Below are 19,850 nucleotides of genomic sequence, written 5' to 3'. Positions count from 1 at the left end.
TTTTTTAATGTTCAGTAGCCAACATATAGTGCATCATTAGCTACATCAAAAACTAATGATGAGGGACGCCTGGGTGGCTCAGTTGGTTAAGCAGCTGCCTTCGGCCCAGGTCATGATCCCAGCGTCCTGGGATCAAGTCCCACATCGGGCTCCTTGCTCCGCAGGGAGCCTGCTTCTCCCTCTGACTCTGCCTTCCACTCTGTCTGCCTGTGCTCGATCTCGCTCGCTTTCTCTCTGACAAATAAATAAATAAAATCTTTAAAAAAAAAAAAAAAAAAAAAAACTAATGATGAGCTACCACTTTTCAACTGATTCTTGGTTTTCCAATTATTAATACTTACTGTCTGGAGGGACATTTCTAGCATCTTTTTAGTAGTCAATTGCAAAGCTTAACCACACAGATCTACCTATCCATGTTAATACAGAATTGAAAGTATGCTCATTTCTAACAGGGGCATGCAGATAAGTTCTTTAATAAGCCTACAATATGCAAAATTCATAAGCATTGCTACTTTAAGCCCAGCAGTAAAATCCTGAAAAGAGAGCAATTTATAAATTCCAAACTAAGTAAATAAAGTAACAACTGATTCTGTTTAAAAAATTAGAATTTTTTTTTTTAAATGCCTTTCTTAGAAAGCTTGTTCAACTAGGTATGTTACGAAGAAAAGCATTACATGGTCAAAGTTTTGGAAGTGCTACACATCATATCCCAAACTTTGTTTGGTTATGGAAAACTTTGTGTATAACATTTTTCAAGAGAATAATTTGCGAAGGTTTTACAGATAACTAAAATTTATTTCAAGTGATATTCTTCATATTATATTAGCTTAAATAGTTCTAAATCAACATTTATGCCTTAAATTATACCATAAATAAACTAAAAAACCATTTGTTACAGGAAAGGCATAACTGGATGAGACAATGAGCATATCATATTCCTGAAATCCTAGTCTGGGAGTATCCTAGTCAAAGATTATGCTCCATAAACCTAATGACCTTCTTTCTGCATGGTGGCAGAAAAGATATTTTCAAATTCATTTCAAAATCAATTGATCAGGATTCAACCTACTTCAGTGATTTATTAGTCAAGAGCCTCCTACCTAATATATGACTGCCAGTCTGGCCTATCTCAAATCCATTCTTCTTCAGAATGCTACCAGTTATCTTCTAAAAGATGATAACTAAAAAAAAGAAGATGGTGACACTCCCCTACTTAAAAATCTTTCCCTAGCTCCCAAATTTTCTTTCAAAGCAGCAAATTCAAAATTCTTAATGTTGCACTTCTGGTTCCCATCTACTTTTCCAAATTATTCTGCTGCTTTCACACTACTTGTTGTCCCAGTGCTACACAAGGTAGTTACTATTCGCAGATTGTTATTTCATGTTTCCTTCCCTCTGGAAGTCTCTTTCCTCTCTTTCTTTTCTCCATTTGTTAGATTACTACTCATCTTTCAACACCCAAACCAATGATTATTCACATTGGCAATAATATAACATACTTTTCATAAATGCATTTAACTGTACATTTCAGAAAAGTCACTATTATATTTAATTATGGAATAGAATTATGAATACATGAACACTATTGACTTTTATTAGTCTTTTTGTAGTGGATATGCTAAAAAGTCACTGCTATCTCTCATAGATTTAATTCTTTTAATTCTTAAGAGTCAATTCCATAGATGCTTACTAAATACTAAATATGTACTAGACACAGTCTTGTACTTAAGACTGAGCTTACAGGGGTGCCTGGGTGGCTCAGTGGGTTAAACCCTCTGCCTTCGGCTCAGGTCATGATCCCGGGGTCCTGGAATCGAGCCCTGCATTAAGCTCTCTGCTTGGCGGGGAGCCTGCTTCTCCCGCTTCCCCTCTACCCCCCCACCTCTCTCTCTCTGCCTACTTGAGATCTCTGTCTGTCAAATAAATAAAATCTTAAAAAAAAAAAAAAAAAAAAAAAAGACTGAGCTTACAGCCTTTACTACAGCTAAATGCAAAAGCAATAGAACATTAAGTGGGATTTTTCCTCCTGTTCCAAAATTGTGGATAAGGCCAAAAGCTGAGGATAATTAAGTACCCCTTCTTTTAGCTTAAGAAGCCAAATGTAGTTGGTACCAACTTATTCTCTCAGGATTTAGTGAGAAGTACTAGTTTACTGAATCAGCTCCTATCATAAAACAATGATCATAACACTTTCCCCTCCATGTGAATACAGTGTGAATCTAAAAAAGGTTAAAAAGATTGGGACGCCTGGGTGGCTCAGTTGGTTAAGCAGCTGCCTTCGGCTCAGGTCATGATCCCAGCGTCCTGGGATCGAGTCCCACATCGGGCTCCTTGCTCCGCAGGGAGCCTGCTTCTCCCTCTGACTCTGCCTTCCACTCTGTCTGCCTATGCTCGCTCTCGCTCTGGCAAATAAATAAATAAAATCTTAAAAAAAAAAAAATAAAAAAGGTTAAAAAGAGGAGGTTACTGGAATTTAAGGGGAACACGGAGTTTATGAAAACAGGATATTCCCTATTGTCATACCTGAATCCAGAGGGTGAGAATCAAAGTTTGAGGCTATCTAAAAGAAAGATCCATTTTTCATTTCCTATTTGGTTATCTGTATAGGCAAATGAATTACTGATTTGCCCCTCTTATATATAAGGGAAAAGAGAAATAGGGAGAAAGTATGGTAGGGATGTGTCAGGTAGGGACATAGGCAAGACTATGTCCTGGTTCCTGGGGCCTTGTTCCAAGAGGTATGAAAAATGTAACCCTTCCCCCAATGTGCCTACAGGCCCTACTGGGAGGTAGATTTCATTATAAAGTCTTGAGGCAAAAAAGACATACACATCAGAGTCCCATGGTGTGAATGCCATCAACAGGTTTCATCCATAGATGTAACCAAATCTTCCAAGGGATTGCCAATGCCTATAAAAATGGGGACAGGATTGACTTCGCTTTTAGCAGGGTAAATGGAAGCTACCACTCACCTACATTTAGACTACTGACAATGAGCTAGAACAGCAGTGTTGAACAACCAAGAAAGAGGACTGCCACCTCACCAGTGGGAGAGCATGTAGAATTCTGCCTCTACTATTACTCCTCCTAGTTTCAACACCAGGAAGAAAAACAACAAGAAAAGGGGAGGGCAGATGTGTGTGATAAAAAGAGTCTACTCACCTACCCATAAGTTTTCAGCCCCAGATTAAGGTCTATACTGTCCTAGGAAAAACTGGTAAGAGTACTGAATCAACTCTGTGACTCAAGTTATAATACAAAGACAACTAATTCTTAAATACTGGCATGAAACTGCAGTGTTTAAACACTGTGAATAGTGACAAGATGCTGCAAAGGTGATTGACATCCAATCAGAAAGGGGAGTCAGACATGGTAGGATTAGCAGGCAGTTACTAGGTAAAAAGCAAAACTGGCCGGTGTTTATATCCCAGCAAAATGAGATCCTTAATGAACTGGTTACCAACAGATGGATAGCCTCTGAAATTAGTTTCCATATATACCAGTGTTCTTAAATCTGGGTATGAGCTCTATTATACTATGAAATATAAGTCCAGAACCAGTCTTATCAATTTTCTCAGTACCATTTGCTATTCTTTCTGAAAAAGGGTAAGCAGGTAAGAGCCATACTTCTATGTTTGGGAACTCACCATCAAAGTCACAGATAGGAATGGACAAATAAGCATTACTAACGATGGAGGATGCTACAAGTAGCGATAGGTATTTCAAGTAATAAAGAGAAGGAGACGGATAAGAATAAAGTTCTTGAGCAGAAATTAATTTGATATCTCAATGCTTTCAATGTTCACCTTTAATGATCCAACCAAAGAAGAAATCCACCAAGTGCTTTATCTGACAAAGAGCAAAAACTAGTATATTGTAAACGGATACTGTTCAACTGCATGATACAGAGGAATCCAAGTGGAGATTCTAAAGAAAGAGAGTAGGAGAAAAACAAGTGAAGACTGGTCAGGAAGTGGGACCTAACGGGGGCTGTACATGGAGGGTGGACAGGCATGGATGATAGACAGAGCAGAACAACTCCTAGATGGATGAGAGACAATAATGTAAAGCGGCTGTGACACATTGCAATATTAATACATACCGAGACTGAACTGCGGGTAATGCTCATAAATCTAACTGCAATTAGTACAGGTTTCTGGATTAGGAAGGACATGAAAAGGAAAGCAGAAGGTTAGAATGTACATGTCATTGCCCCATTAAAAGAGAAGGTTTAATCTTTCAGAGGACCAAATATATCCATCTTCTGAAGCACCAGTTTAAAAATTAAAAAAAAAAAAAAAAAAAAAGCAAGCACCATATGTCTAGCTGCTTTGAAAAGTAGCATTAGAGTAAAGGGCCTCTTCCCTTTCTTCTTCTAAATTGGGCCTCATAGAACTGAGCTCCTGAAAATTCAGACTACCAGACAGGGTTTCACTTTTAAATGGGGTCTCTGTTTTCATTTTCTAAGGAAAATATTTTCAAATAATGTCCTACAATTAACTTCATTTAATACCTTTACTGCCTGAAAAACTCCATGTTTATGCTTGCTTTTAGAGAAGACCCTTCACTAATTTAATCAACTGACATATTTGTTAGGATTTATTCTGTGCCAGGCAGTTTAAGTACTAAACAAAGAAACAGAGTTATTTTAATCATGATGATACGGATGAAGCATTGCTGGGTCCCAGGAAAAGCATGCACATGATGACAGGGAAGACTGTTCTTCTTGAGAGATTTACTGGGGATCAGACTGGGTCTTCATTACCACAGTTTTGTTTTACAGTTGAGGGGAGGGAAAGCAAATGATTAAACTTTAAGGTGGCAGCAGTTTTCCAGTTATCCAGGCCCTACTGATGGTTGGTCATTAAGAACTGAAGCTGTTTATATATGGGTCACTGGTTACAAAGGAAGATGTTAAATGGGAAAGTGGGCAAATGGAGAAAATAAATGATAATTTTTGCAAGGCTTTCCCCAAAACCTAACAATCTAACAATAAACCCTTAAAAGTGTTTATTTGGTAACAATCTACTAATAGATGGAATTCCATTTCCTTATGAATCACATTCTTGGATATGTTTAAGTTCTTCACATCGCAGAAGTACTGGCAGGAACATCAAAGGTGACATGGTTGAGGGTGGGAACAGATGGTGGAAGGAAATAGAGGAAAAGTCAGGATAGGTTAAATTTTCACAGGAAGGACAGAAAAAGAAAACGGGACAGATTATCAAACCACAACATTTTATCCAAATACTTGATTTTAAAAATTCTACACATTTAACTGCATATAGTCTGTATATATAATGACTAAAAGATCAAACATAAGGCATCCATAGTACCCTGGATAGAGTGGTTTCTTTTTACTGCTCCATGTGAAAAAGATTTGGAGAATAACCTCTCTTTACACCATAAATGCACACTTAAAATCCTCAGGAAGGCTCCCTCTTTCCCCCGAATTCCACATCTTACATCTTACCATTGATCTACGAATCAGTGACAGCCTGGTCTTTGCCTTATTCTCAGCAAATTCCAGGCTACTGATGTCTTTGAGACGAGCCTTGTATTTATTCATTTGTTCTACAACAATCAGCTCCACACAGCTGAAATAGGAGGAAAAAGAAAAAAACTGTTAAGAGCTGAAGCAAGTCAAATAAAGTATAGCCCTCCCAGACTGCTTTTCAGTTAAATGTGGCAGACGTTTGGAGGATGAAAGAAAAATCAACATTCCTTATTTTATGAGCTCTAATACAAGGTTTATATAATGGTGGTTCACAACTTTGGCTGCACTTCAGTATCCATCTGAGAAGCAATTATGAGTTGCAATGTCCAGGCTACACCCCAGATCAATTAAATTAGACTCTCTAAGGATAGGACACAAAGACTAGGGTTTTTTAAAGCTCCTTTTGCAGCCAAGGTTGAGAACCATTACTCTAGAAGGAAAGCAGAGGCCCATAAAAACAGGCTAAAGTGAAATACAGAAATACTGAAGTTCTAAGGCCAAAGGGATTCAGAGCCAGTTAGACTAAATTATAGGAAGAGACAGAGTATATGTAATTTGGTAAAATGGAATTTGAAAATATTTTTAGAGACTATAAGTATTCCTAAAGAAAAGCTAAATTTAAAAAGACCCTATAAACCAAATGATGTCCAGCTTAAGAGAATCTAAAGCAATTTTTCATCCTCAGCATAAGAAAACCCAACAGTGCCTAGTAACATTCTTTTTTTTTTTTTTTTAAAGATTTTATGTATTTATTTGACAGAGAGAAATCACAAGTAGATGGAGAGGCAGGCAGAGAGAGAGAGGGAAGCAGGCTGCCTGCTGAGCAGAGAGCCCGATGCGGGACTCAATCCCAGGACCCTGAGACCATGACCTGAGCCGAAGGCAGCGGCTTAACCCACTGAGCCACCCAGGCGCCCCTTGTAACATTCTTAAAAACATCTGAACTTATGAAATCATTCACTATGTTTGATATCTGCATAAAGTGGCTACACTGACTCAGAAGTCCCTGGGGTCTTGTGGAGGTGATAGTAACTGGCCTTACGTGGTAGTCTTACTGATGTCCTGCACGCTTTGTAGTGGATCAATGGTATCAGGGCATCGAAGAATGCAGGGGGCAAATACAATGGCCAAAGCATTAGCAGACATTCGATTAGTTTCTTCCTGTAGAGCAATCCTAAGGAATAAAAAAAATGACCAAAGTGGGGATTAAAAGAAAGCAGTAAGGATGTAGGCAAAGGACATGACAGAAAGATGTATGACATCTGCCGCAGAGTACTGGAAAGGTATTCATATCAGTTGAAAGGAGACATTTGTAGACTTTCCCAAAGCCGTTCCTTTGCCTCTGGAAAATGCAATACAGGCCAGCAGAAAAATCCCAAGGGAAAAATCCCAAGGAAAATTTCTGACCCACTGCCATACACCTGAGGAACGTATCTGAAGAATCTAGAGTAGAGACTATAAGGCATTCTCAGACAGTCATATCAGATATTCACCTAACATTTATGTAATATGTACCAGAGATTTATCTAATCAAAATAAGGATGGCTCTCTTCCCAACCACTGCAGATATTTACACTATCAGAGTAGAGAGACCATCCTGAAGTCTCTTTGGTCAGTCAATTCTCTAAACCCCACTTCCTATGAATTACATTATATCAAGACATATACCTCTTTTCTAATTCCTAGTTCAAGAATGAGAACAGGCTAGGCTACACAGTGTCACCCTGAGGTTGAAGTTGTGACATGGCTCAAATAGGGCAGAGAAGTCCCTGACCAACAGTCCAACTCAGCTGAGGATTTCTGCTCCAAGGAATTGTAAGCTGTAAGCACTTGTTTGAGGCATTAACTTTATAAACAGGAAAAAGAAGATCTGTCAGTTTTCCAAATGAGGGATTTCTTCACTTACTGGAAAGAATCCAAGAAAAACAAGTATACATTCCCTTGCTCCTTGAAATTACCTGACTAGATGAAAGATGAGCCGTTCTAGTGTATTTAGATGAGTTCGGGAGAGCTGGTCAATCACAGAGTATACACCACGGATTGTTTCTTTCCTCTCCTGAAGGCCTAAAAAGATTAAGGACAGCCAGTAAGATTGAATATCCCTTCTCTTATGCTACATCTTCCTCCTGAACAGATTAGGTAGCAGGGAAGTCTGATTCTAAATTTTAAAGTTTTAGGAGAGGCAGGTGTACCTGTATGGCAGGAAAAGAGCAGCTCCATTACCACTAATCTTCCTTTGCTTGAGTTCTATATTCATTAAGCAGTCTCACGAGTTTTAATCTATATCCCAGTAATCCTTATTACAGCAAAGGGAAGAGATGTCCTAGTTCTTTTAGACATTTTGTGGCAGACTGATTCCCTAATAATTAATTGTCAGGCAATTCATAAATTGTTCTTATGGGAATTTGGGAAGTCATGCCTCAGGGCCTAAACACTTTGAGGCAGGCCTCCAGCAACATTCTACATAACTGCAGCACTGAAAAACTAAACTCCATCACCTGGTAGGGTTGGCATAAAATAGACAGCAGAGTTCTTGCCTAGATTCGCAATGTAAATGAACATAAGCCAGCCCTTGTTAGTTGAAACCTCTTTGTGAGAAGCAATGAAATGACTTACTCAGAAAACTTTTAGGAGACTGGCATTTTAATGAATCTCTCAAAACTCAGTATTTGACTAGATGAGAATACACCGTAAGTTCTGTATTGACTGTTAAAAGCTTACTTTTGAATCTATATGGACTAACCCATTAGAGAATGGCTAAATAATTTATAATAAAGACAGTGTTCCTTTCCCAAGTGTAGGCCTTCCCTCGAATCCAGGAGGCCTGTTCTTACCCATAGCTCGAAGAAATTCCTCATAGAGCTCAAAGGTCATGAGTGGATTGGGCAAATCACGAAGCCATTGTTTGAATACACTTGCAATAACATGTATGTTATAGTCATCCAGGTTTACACTCTCAGCATCTATTTAGAGACATGAGTTAAACAACAAAGCCTAAACATACAAAGAGTTTCAAATAATTCACTTTGAAAACTATCAGCATCAAAAGAACCTTCATGTTCTTAATCAAACTAGTATCTTCTACAATCTAATTCCATGCTTTGTAACAGCACCTCTAACTGTGGTCAAGGAACAGGTTTTTGTTTTCCAAATCTCTTGTAGACTGACAGGTATGTAAAATAAAATATCACATGCTTTCATGTTAAATAACTGTTAAATACCACTATAAATGTTCCTAAATGCTTGCTCTTAGTTTCTGTACTTAAACTGTGGATTGATCTGTGAGCCACGATTTGAGTAGCAATGTTTTGGACAGCAGCTGGGAAAAAGGCCCAGAAGACATTTTCTAAAAGTAACGCCAATTTTAAGTCATTTTTAAAGGTGAAAGGACAGTAATAAGTGAACACAGGAAATGTAATGAACATACTTTTACTCTTTTACTTTGTTTTCACTTATAAACCCCCCAAGGTTATACAAAAGAAATGATTGAGAGGATATAGGATGAATGATTTTTTACTTGTGCTGAGTACAAGGTACAAGAGAGACGAGTTGTTGTCAACTGCCTTTAACCTAGAGTAGATGGAATCTCAGGTAGGCAGGATGTCCTGCTTGGGTTTTACCAGGCATTTTGTGTTGTTATTTTCATACTGGCTAATCTCTCCCTGGTTTGCTCATTAAAAAACAAAAGAAAACAGGGGTGCCTGGATGGCTCAGTGGGTTAAAGCCTCTGCCTTCGGCTTAGGTCATGATCCCAGGGTCCTGGGATTGAGCCCTACATTGGGCTCTCTGCTCAGCAGGGAGCCTGTTTCCTCCTCTCTCTCTGCCTGCCTCTTTGCCTACTTGTGATCTCTCTCTGCCAAATAAATAAATAAAATCTTAAAAAAAAAAAAAACTATAAGGAAAAAGCACGTGGGTAGCTTCTGGAGACACAGAGACAAACTTTGTATCTAAGTGTGATTCAAAACAATCTATTCCAGGGTGCCAGTGGCTCAATAGGCTAAGCGTCTGCCTTTGGCTCAGGTCATGATCCCAGAGTTCTATTCAGCAGGGAGTCTGCTTCTCCCTCTGCCCCTCCCCTGCTCCCTCTTGCTCTCTCGCTCTCAAATAAAGAAATAAAATCTTAAAAACAAAAACAAAAACAAAAAACACAACAACAAAATCTATTCTTTCCCTATAGTAATAAAGAGTAGAAGTTGACAATAACACCATAGTCCCAACTCCTGCATATACATTCGAGGGCTGAGGCTATATAGCTCTACACAGGTAAATGTTCAATCCACTAATTAACAGTTTAAATGACTATGTCATGAATGTAGGAAGGTGAGAACATGCATCAGAAAGACATTTGAAGTCAGAGTAATAAAGATTAATAGGCAGGAGTTTAGGTTATGAATTCAGAACATCTGGGGTTAAATCCCAGCTTCATCACTTAGTGGTGGTGAGTCTCTAGGCAAGAAACTCTGTAAGCCTCAGTTTCTTTCTCTGTAAACAGGGATAATAATCCCTAATTCACAGGACTGTTGTGAAGATTAGCATAAAAATATCAGTACATTATACCATCATCAACAGATCATCATTTAATTTCCCTGAAGCTAAAATTTCTCCTTTTTAAATTATGGATACCATGATCTTACCAAATTGTTAAGAATTTAAATGAGAGCTATGTCAAGTACCTAACAGTGCCTTGTACAAATGATACACTCAATATATATTTGCCAAATTGACCACACAAAAACAAAGACTTTTAGAAAGCCACAAAATGATTAATAAGCACCACAGAAAAGATGGCATTCTTCTGGATGCAAAAAAATAACATGTAATGAAAACTTGAAAAGCATGACAAGATCTATTTAAATAAAAGCATTTGGTCTTGATTTGAAGAGCGCCCTCTTACCTGTATCTAGACCTTGTCGAAGCTCCTTGATTTTATTAGTTGAACCAGACTTTCGATAAATCCCTTCTGTGTACAGTCCATGCATTTCAATGTAGTTTATGAGCTTTTCCACCACTAAAGGAACAGTTCGTTCTTCACTGGTCAAACGAGACAATTCAACCCCGAATTGTCGAGATGACAGTTCTGGATCATACTAAATGGAAGATAAATTTTTGTTTCCAAATACATTCAAACATTTTTAAATGTGTTTAACCAGTTATTTACGAGAAACTATTTTTATTTCCCTGAAGTTTCATGAGCATCGTTTTAAGAGTTGGAGCTAAAGGGAATTATGGTTAATACTGACAATATATATCAAGTTAGAGGTTGCTTCAATCCTTTCCCATCAGGAATCCACTCAAAATATAATGGGATAAAGAATGAAGGCAGTGGCAACAGGTTACTGTTTCCCTTCCTCCTAAAAAGCTCCTCATGTAAAGTTGGGATTTGGACAAGGGAGAAAGGGGATAGACTTTGTATGCTAAACATGCTAAACATACTGCTAGAAAGTCTGATTTGATATGAATTAGAACTGTAAGTAATTTCTGATGCTTAAGAATGCTTCAATGTGGGGCGCCTGGGTGGCTCAGTGGGTTAGGCCACTGGGATCGAGTCCCGCATCGGGCTCTCTGCTTGGCGGGGAGCCTGCTTCCCTCTCTCTTTCTCTGCCTGCCTCTCCGTCTACTTGTGATTTCTCTCTGTCAGATAAATAAGTAAAATCTTAAAAAAAAAAAAAAAAAGAATGCTTCAATGTTCATGTAAACTTTAGGGACATTTAACTAAACAACGGTATCACAGCTAAGGGCAGAGGCACACAGATTGGCCCACAATTCGTGTTCGAGCCTTTTCTTATTTACTTCAATAGTGTATCTGATATCATACATAACCTTACTAATTACAGCTTATGCAACTGCAAAAGACTTATTCTGAAGATTATTTCAAGTAATTCACAAAAAACAAAAATGTCGGGTATTACCTCTGAGACTGAAGCCTTTTTTGTAAATCTTTTTTGTCTCTTCCTTCTCCTGCATCATTCTCCTTCTCTACACAACACACATTCTCTCCTTTAGTCCTCAATCAGTCAGTGCCAAGTTCTTGTCAGTCAGCACACCCTGTTTTTTCTTTTCTATTCTATTGCCACCACCCTATTTCAAACTTATATGACCACCCACTTGGACGATTTCCAACAGCTTCTTGGTGAATTTCCCCACATCCATTTTCTCCCCTTTTAATATACTGCATAGTATATATAATCTAGTTTCCTAAAAACTAGTGGTTAACTAGTATATATCAAAATAAGGTGTAAATATTCTTGAGTCTAACATTCAAGATATTGCTTGAATTGATCCTAATTTCCTCTTCCAGTCTTAGGTTAGTACATTTGTCATTTATGTGCTACATAACAGGAAAACAAAATCAAGTAAGATAAGATAGTCTTCACCCTAAGACTAGTGTTAAGACTAGTAGTGTTAATGCACGGTGATAAGTAAACAGTAACTACAGATTTATTAGATAATATGGAACCACAGAAGTAAAACAACTGGATTGGGAAGGACTAGGCTGGGTAACTACTGATGACCTTGAGAAGACCTGATGCCTGCCTAACCTAACTGTTAGAAAGCACATAAGAAGTACATAAGAAAAAAGGGCAAGAACTTTTTGGGCACAGAAAACACAGAACAAAGTTGGGCAAAACAAACTATAAGTAATCTGACATGGCTGAACTAAAAATAAGAAAACACTAGACAGAGATTACAAAAGGCTTCAAGTACTAAGGCACAGACTTTGATCTTGTCCTGACAGCTAAAGAAAGGCAGCAGGGACTTTCAAGTAGGGAAGACATAAGTTTTATATTATTATGCAGTTTCACCTACATATACTCTGCATTCCAGCGGTTAATTCTTAAGAGAATTAACAGCATATCTACTTTGAAGCATGTTAAGTTATCTTAATATAAAGCAGTATCTCTGAAAAGCTTCTCCAGGTCTGAGGTAGAAGAGAAAGGACATTTAGATATTTAGAGGATGCAAATTAAAAGTTTTGTCTTGTCACTATATTAGGTTATTTATATAATTTCATATTTGGAATAGAATTATCATTTTTCTATCTCACAGTGTTCTTATAAAGATTAAGTAACAGATGAAGACACATAGTACAGTATCTCATATATGGCAAATGCTCAATAAACTGTTAAATAAATACCGCTCACTGCAATGATTAAAACAAACTTCAAACTTCTTGCTATTACTGTGATATAAACATGCATACATATACACATACATAATCTATTTATTTAAATGTTATGGTTATCCCCAGAGAATTAGGAATGTCAATTAAGATCTGTGAAAGCAAAAAGAACCCAAAATACTGGAGGGTATTACAATTTTTTTTAAATCATTTGATTTGAAACCAACTAATTTAAGGCAAACATGAAAAAACTCTATTTCTTAAAATTAAGAGAAATTAATTTCACTATTTTCAACTGAAAAAAAAATTAATGAGTCTTCTTTGTAAAAACAATATACGTGGGGTGCTTGGATAGCTCAAGTCAGTTAAGCAGCTGACTTTGGCTCAGGTCATGTTCCCAGAGTCCTGGGATCGAGCCCCACGTTGGGCTCCCTGCTCAGTGGAAAGCCTGCTTCTCCCTTTACTTCTGCCTGCTGCTCTGCCTTCTTGTGCTCTCTCTCTCTTTTTCTGTTAAATAAATAAATAAATCTTTAAAAAAAACCCCAACATCTGTTTTTAAAGTTATTTTCCCTCTAAACTACCTTACATATTTTAAATAAAAATTCATTGGGGCGCCTGTGTGGCTCAGTGGGTTAAGCCGCTGCCTTCGGCTTGGGTCATGATCTCAGGGTCCTGGGATCAAGTCCCGCATTGGGCTCCCTGCTGAGCAGGGAGCCTGCTTCCTTCTCTCTCTCTCTGCCTGCCTCTCAGTGTACTTGTGGTTTCTCTCTGTCAGATAAATAAATAAAATCTTTAAAAAAAAAATTAAAAAAAATTCATTGAAGTAGGACATACATACATAAAGGTATACAAACTGTAAGTGTACAGCTTGATAGACTTTGACAAAGTTGATGCACACTTGTTATCAGGACCCAAGTCAGGAAACAGAATACAACCAGCAGTATGAAATTCTCAAAACCATCCCAGCCACTATGTATTTTCACAAATAACCAGCATATATACTCCTATCAATAGAAATTAGTTTTACCTACTTTTGAACATTATATTAATGGTATCATATAATATGTATACCACGAGTTACCTTCATCCATTCTTGAACTTTATATAAATAAAATAATACGGTATGTGCTCTTTAGTTTCTGGCTTCAACATCATGTCTTTAAGTAAAAATAGTTAAAGCTCATATAGTATTCCATTATATAAATCGTTGACCCTTGAACAAGTGTTGAACCATACATGACCAATTATATGTAGATTTTTTTCAATAAATACAGTATGGGGCACATTGGGTACCTTAAACTGGTTATGCTTCTGCCTTTTGCTGGTCATGATCTCAGGGTACTGGGATGGAGCCCCACGTCAGGCTCCCTGCTCAGCGGGAGTCTGATTGTCCCTCTCCTTCTGCTCTTCCCCATCCTACTTGAACTCCCTCCCTCTCAAGTAAATAAATATAGGCTTTAAAAATAAATAAATACAGCCTTGCAAATGTATTTTCTTTCCTTATAATTCTCTTAACATTTTCTTTCTTTCTTTTTTTTTTTTTTAAGATTTTGTTTATTTATTTGACAGAGAGAGATCAGTAGGCAGAGAGGCAGGCAGAGAGAGACAGAGAAGCAGGCTCCTTGCTTGCGGAGCAGAGAGCGCGATGTGGGGCTCGATCCCAGGACCCTGAGATCATGACCTGAGCCACCCAGGCACCCCTCTCTTAACATTTTCTTTGCTCTAACTTACTTTATGGTGAGAATACAGTATATAATATATATAACTTACAAAATACGTGTTAATCAACAACAGTAGGCTATATAAGTAGTTAAGTTTTGGGGGAGTCAAAAGTTATAGACAGATTTTCCACTGTGTGGGGCATGTCGTTCAAGAGTCAACCATATACCATAATTTTTTTAATGCCATAATTTACTTATACATTCTATTGCTGATGGACATTTAGTTTTTTTCTAGTTTGGGGATAGGTTGGTATTGATATGAATGCTCTTTTGTCTTTTGGCACAAACATCTATGTATATTTGTTGGGTACATATCTGGGAGTGGTACTCCTGAGTCATCAGAAATCCTTGTGTTCAGATTTGATAAGGACTGCCAAGTAACTTCAAGATTACTTATGCCAACTTATACTCTTGTCAGTAATGTATTCAAGTCCAACCTGCTCTACAACCTTGTTAGGACGTTTTTCATTTTAGCCATTTAAGTGGGTATATATCTCACTATAGTTTCAATTTATATTTCTCTGATGATTAAAACCTTTTCATGTTTATTGGTCTTTTGTCAAGTGCTTGCTTAAGCCATGTGCTCATTTTTCTACACAGCTAACTACCTTTTTTTATTGATTTTTAGGTGCTTTTTAGATACTGTAAATCCAAGATGGATGTATGAATTGCAAATGCATTCTCCCACTCTGTGGTAGATTATTTTTTGTTGGTTTGTTTGAATGAGTGAATTTTGAATTTTATCTAGTGTTTTTCCTCTTTAATATTTCTTATTTGTTCAATGTGAATTATTATCACTTCATTTTTGAGGGAGAAAATTTTTCTTATTAATCTTAATTATAGTATAGTTAACATACACCACTACATTACTTTAAGGTGTACAGTATAGTGATTCAACAATTCTATACATTACTTAGTGCTTATCATGGTAAGTATACACTTAAACCTCTTCACCTATCTCACCATACCTCAACCAAGCTCCCCTCTGGTAGCCATCAGTTTGTTCCGTATATTTAAGAGTCTGTTTTTTGGTTTGTCTAACTTTTTCTTTCCTTGTTTTCTGAAATTCTACATCATATGGTACTTGTCTTTTTCTTACTTCAGAGTTAGGATTATACCTTCTAGACCCATCCACTGTTGTTGCAAATGGCAAGATTTCATTTTTTATGGCTGAGTAATAGTCCATTGTGTATATATACCACATCTTCTTTATCTGTTCATCTATCAATGGGAACTTGGGTAGCTTCCATAATTTGGTTATCGTAAATAATACGGCAATAAACACAGGGGTGCATATATCTTTTTGAATTAATGTTTTCATATTCATTGGGAATACAAAGTAGGGGAATTACAGGATCATGTGATAATTTTATTTTTAGCTTTTTGAGGAAACACTACACTGTTTTCCAAGGTGGCTGCACCACTTTGCATTCCCACCAGCACTGGAACAAGGGTCCTTCTTATCCATATCCTTGGCAACACTTGTTATTTCTTGTGTTTTTTTTTTTCAGTTTTAGCATTTCTGATGGGAATGAGGTGATATCTCATGTGCTTTTGATTTCCATTTCCCTAATGGTGAGTGATGCTGAGCATCTTTTCCTATGTCTTATGGCCATCTGCATGTATTGTTTGGAAAAATGCCCTTCATTTTTGTTTTTGTCTGATTGCTGTGACAAGGACTTCCAATATCATGTCGGACAGAAGTGGTGAATGTGGACATTCTTCTCTTGTTCCTGACCTTAGAGAAAAAGCTCTCAGTTTTTCCCCATTGAGTATAGGTTAAATGTGGGTTTTTCATATATGGCCTTTATTACATTGAGGTATGTACCCTCTAAACCTACTTTATTGAAGGTTTTTATCATGATTGTCAAATTTTTTCTCCATCTATTGCAATGATCATATGGTTTTTATACTTTCTCTTACAGATGTGATATATCAAATTGACTTGCAAATATTGAACCACCCCTGTATCCCAGGAATAAGTTCAACTTGATCATGGTGAGTGACTTTTTAAATGCATTGTTGAATTCACCTTGTTAATATTTTGTTGAGGATGTTTGCATCTATATATACCAGAGATATTCGCCTATAGTTCTCTTTTTCTGTACTATCTTTACCTGGTTTTGATATCAGGGTAATGCTGGCCTCACAGAATGAATGTGAAAGTTTTCCTGCTTGTTGTTTAGAATAGTTTAAGAAGAATAGGTATTAATTATTCTTTAGATGTTTAGTATATTTCACCTCTGAGGCTGTCTGGTCCTGGACTTCTTTTTTTTTTGTTTTTGATTACTGATTCAATTTCATTGCTAACAATTGGTCTGTTCAAATTTTCTATTTCTTCCTGATTCAGTTTTGGGAGGTTATATATTTCTAGGAATATATTCATTTCTCTAGGTTGCCCAATTTGTTGCCATACAATTTTTCACAATGTTCTCTTATAATCTTTTATATTTCTATGCTGTCAGTGGTTATTTCTGCTTTTATTTCCAATTTTGAGTCCTTTTTTAAGTTTTATGAGTCTGGTTAAAGGTTTATCAATTTTGTTGATCTTTTCAAGGTTCCAGCTCCTGGCTTCATTGATCTATTCTATTGGTGTTTTTGTTTGTTTGTTTTTAGTTTCTATTCATTTATTTTTGCTCTAATCTTTCTTTCTTCCTTTCTTTCTACTAGTTTTGGGTTTTGTTTGTTATTTTTTAGTTCTTTTAGGTATAAGGGTAGGTTGTGTATCTGACATGTTTCCTGCTTCTTGAAGTAGGCCTATATTGTTCTAAACTTCCTTCTCAGAACAGATTTTGCTGCATCCTAGAGATTTTGGACTGTTTGGTTTTTCATTTTCATTTATCTCCATGTATTTTTTAAACTTCTCTTTGATTTCTTGGTTGATCCATTCATCATCTAGTAACAGGTTATTTAACCTCCATGTATTTGTGTTCTTTCCAGATTTTTTTCTTGTTGATTGCTAGTTCCATATTATTGTGGTCAGAAAAGATACACAGTAGGACTTCAATCTTTGTGAATTTGTTGAGACTTATTTTGTGGTCTAATATGTGATCTATTCTGTAGAATGTTCCATGTGCACTTGAAAGGAATATGTATTTTTGCTGTTTTAGGGATAGACTATTCTGAATATATCTTTTACATCCATCTGGTCCAATGTGCCATTCAAAGTCACTGTTTTCTTGTTGATTTCCTGTGTGTATGATCTATCCATTAATGTAATGGGGCATTAAAGTCCCTTACTATTATTGTATTACTATTGATTATGTTTGTTACTAGGTGCTTTATATATTGTGGGTGCTCCCATGTTGGGTGCATAAATATTTGCAATTATTACATCTTCTTGTTGGATTGTTCCCTTTATGATTATATAGTCTTCTTGTCTCTTAACAGTCTTTTTTTAAAATTTTTTTTAAAGTTTTAATTAAGTTTTTTAGTAATCTCTACACCCAACATGGGGTTTGAACTCATGACCTGAGATTAGTAGGAGTTGCATGCTTCTCCAACTGAGTCAGCCAGATGCCCCTAACAGTCTGTTTTAAAGTCTTTTTTGTCCAATATAAGTATTGCTTCCCTCGCTTTCTTTTCACTTCGATTTGCATGGTAAATGCTGTTCTATCCTTCCACTTTCAATCTGCAAGTGTCTTTAAGTTGGAAATGAGTCTATTGTAGGGAGCATACACATGGGACTTTGTTGTTGTTGTTGTTTTTTAATCATTCCAACACGCCATGTTTTTTGATTGGAGCATTTAGTCCACTTTCATTCTAAGTAAATACTGACAGGTAATGTATTTACTGTCATCTTATTAATTGTTTCATGGTAGCTTTTATAGTTCTTTTCTGTTCCTTTCTTCTCTTGCTCTCCTCTCATGGTTTGCTTTTTTTTAGTGATATACTTGTATTTCTTTTTCTTTACTTTTTATATATCTGTTACCAGTTTGTAATTTGTGGTTACTATTAGGTTTATATATAACATCTTATGCACTCAGCAGTCTATATTAAGTTGGTGGTCACTGAAACTTGACCTCATTCTTTACTCCTCACCACTCCCCATGTTTTAGGTAAATGGTATTACATTTTATATCTTTTGTTAGTCCCTTGGCTGATTTTTATAGGTACACTTATTTTTACTGCTTTTATGCTTCTTATTTTTCTTACTACTCCTACTTATGGTTGGTCTTTCCTTTCCACTCAGAGTCCCCTTTAACATTTCTTGTAGGGCTAGCGTAGTGGTGATAAATTCCTTTAACTTTTGTTTGGGGAATTCTTTATCTCTCCTTCTGATTCATAGCTCTGCTGGATAGAGTATTCTTGCTTGCAGGTTTTTCTTTCAGCATTTTCAATATATTATGCCATTCCATTCTGGCCTTCAAAGTTTCTACTGAAAAATCAGCTGTTAACCTTAAGGGACTTCCCTTATATATAACAGATACATACTTAAGGCAGAGATCCTTGCATCTCCAGCATGTATTCTGAGATTAGGAAATAAATCTCCTTCCCATATACTCCAGGCATTTTTCAAAAAACTATGCTGTATCTCGGCAGGACCATTTGTTATTCTGACTCTTTAAATGTGAGGGCTCCATTTTCCTGGTTACCCTAGAGCCAAGCTTAAATATCCAAATACTTGAGGATTGTCTAGTTATCTTTATGTTAATTTAGAGCTTAATTTCATTCTGGTCAAAAACTGTACTCTCAATATTTTCAACTCTTGCTTTTTGACCAACATATGATCAATTTTCTCAAATGTTCCATGTGCACTTGAAAAGACCGTATTCAGGCAGTTGTATGATGTAGGGTTCAATACACATCAACTAGTTCAAGTTTTTTCATCTTGTTTTTTGTATCATTTACATCCTTACTAAATTTTTGCCATCAGGTACTGAAGCAATAATGTTAAGACTTTTCTAAAATTAGAATTTTCATATCACCCTGATGGGTTCCCCACTTTAACACTATGAAACACCTTCATCTTAAGTAATGTTTCTTGCCCTAAAATACACCTTAATCTGAGTACAGCTATACTACCTTCCTACTGGTTAGTCTTTGCATGCTATATCTATCCTTTTACTTTTAACCTTTCTGGGTCTTTATATTTAAGTATGTTGCTTGTAAACAGCATATCATTTGAGAATTTTCAGTCGGTTTTAACCTACTCTTTTAATTAGAAGTATCCTGCCTAATAACATTTAGAGTAATCACCAATATATTTGGACTTATACCTACCAATCTATGCATTTTCTTTACTGACCTAATTCATTTGTTTTCTCATATCTTGTCTTTGTTTACATTAATCAAGTATTTTTTAATTTTTCCACTCTCCCATCTTTATTAGCTTTTAAGATATATATTTAATTTCTTATTCTATTAGTGGTTACTACAACAAATATCTGTAACATATTTAAATTGAATATATTTTTAACACCTTAACCACTTCCCAGATAACCCAGGGACCTTGGAGTAGTTTAACTCCATTTACCCAACTACTTCTTGTGTTGTTGTTGTCAGGTATTTT

General features: G+C 36.5%; 1 protein-coding gene across 9 annotated transcripts in view; it reads right to left on the bottom strand.

Moving 5' to 3' along the window:
• Positions 1-19,850, bottom strand: part of MYO9A (myosin IXA) — a 283,468-nt gene that overhangs the window by 37,288 nt on the left and 226,330 nt on the right. For 6 of the 9 annotated variants that reach the window (XM_045070457.1, XM_045070456.1, XM_045070458.1 and 3 more), the window contains 6 exons: positions 10,392-10,584; positions 8,332-8,460; positions 7,456-7,561; positions 6,540-6,671; positions 5,474-5,597; positions 4,103-4,156 (listed from right to left, as the gene is read on the bottom strand). In XM_045070457.1, coding sequence (XP_044926392.1) covers positions 4,103-4,156; positions 5,474-5,597; positions 6,540-6,671; positions 7,456-7,561; positions 8,332-8,460; positions 10,392-10,584 — 738 coding nt within the window. The remainder of the gene's footprint in view (positions 1-4,102; positions 4,157-5,473; positions 5,598-6,539; positions 6,672-7,455; positions 7,562-8,331; positions 8,461-10,391; positions 10,585-19,850) is intronic. The other 3 variants (XM_045070459.1, XM_045070460.1, XM_045070465.1) reach the window with 1 other exon arrangement.

This window comes from Mustela putorius, unplaced genomic scaffold (assembly GCF_011764305.1).
Source record: "Mustela putorius furo isolate JIRA1106 unplaced genomic scaffold, ASM1176430v1.1 tig00003972_pilon_pilon_pilon, whole genome shotgun sequence".
In the NCBI taxonomy this organism is placed as follows: domain Eukaryota; kingdom Metazoa; phylum Chordata; class Mammalia; order Carnivora; family Mustelidae; genus Mustela; species Mustela putorius.
This window is presented reverse-complemented; position numbering and strand designations above follow the sequence as displayed.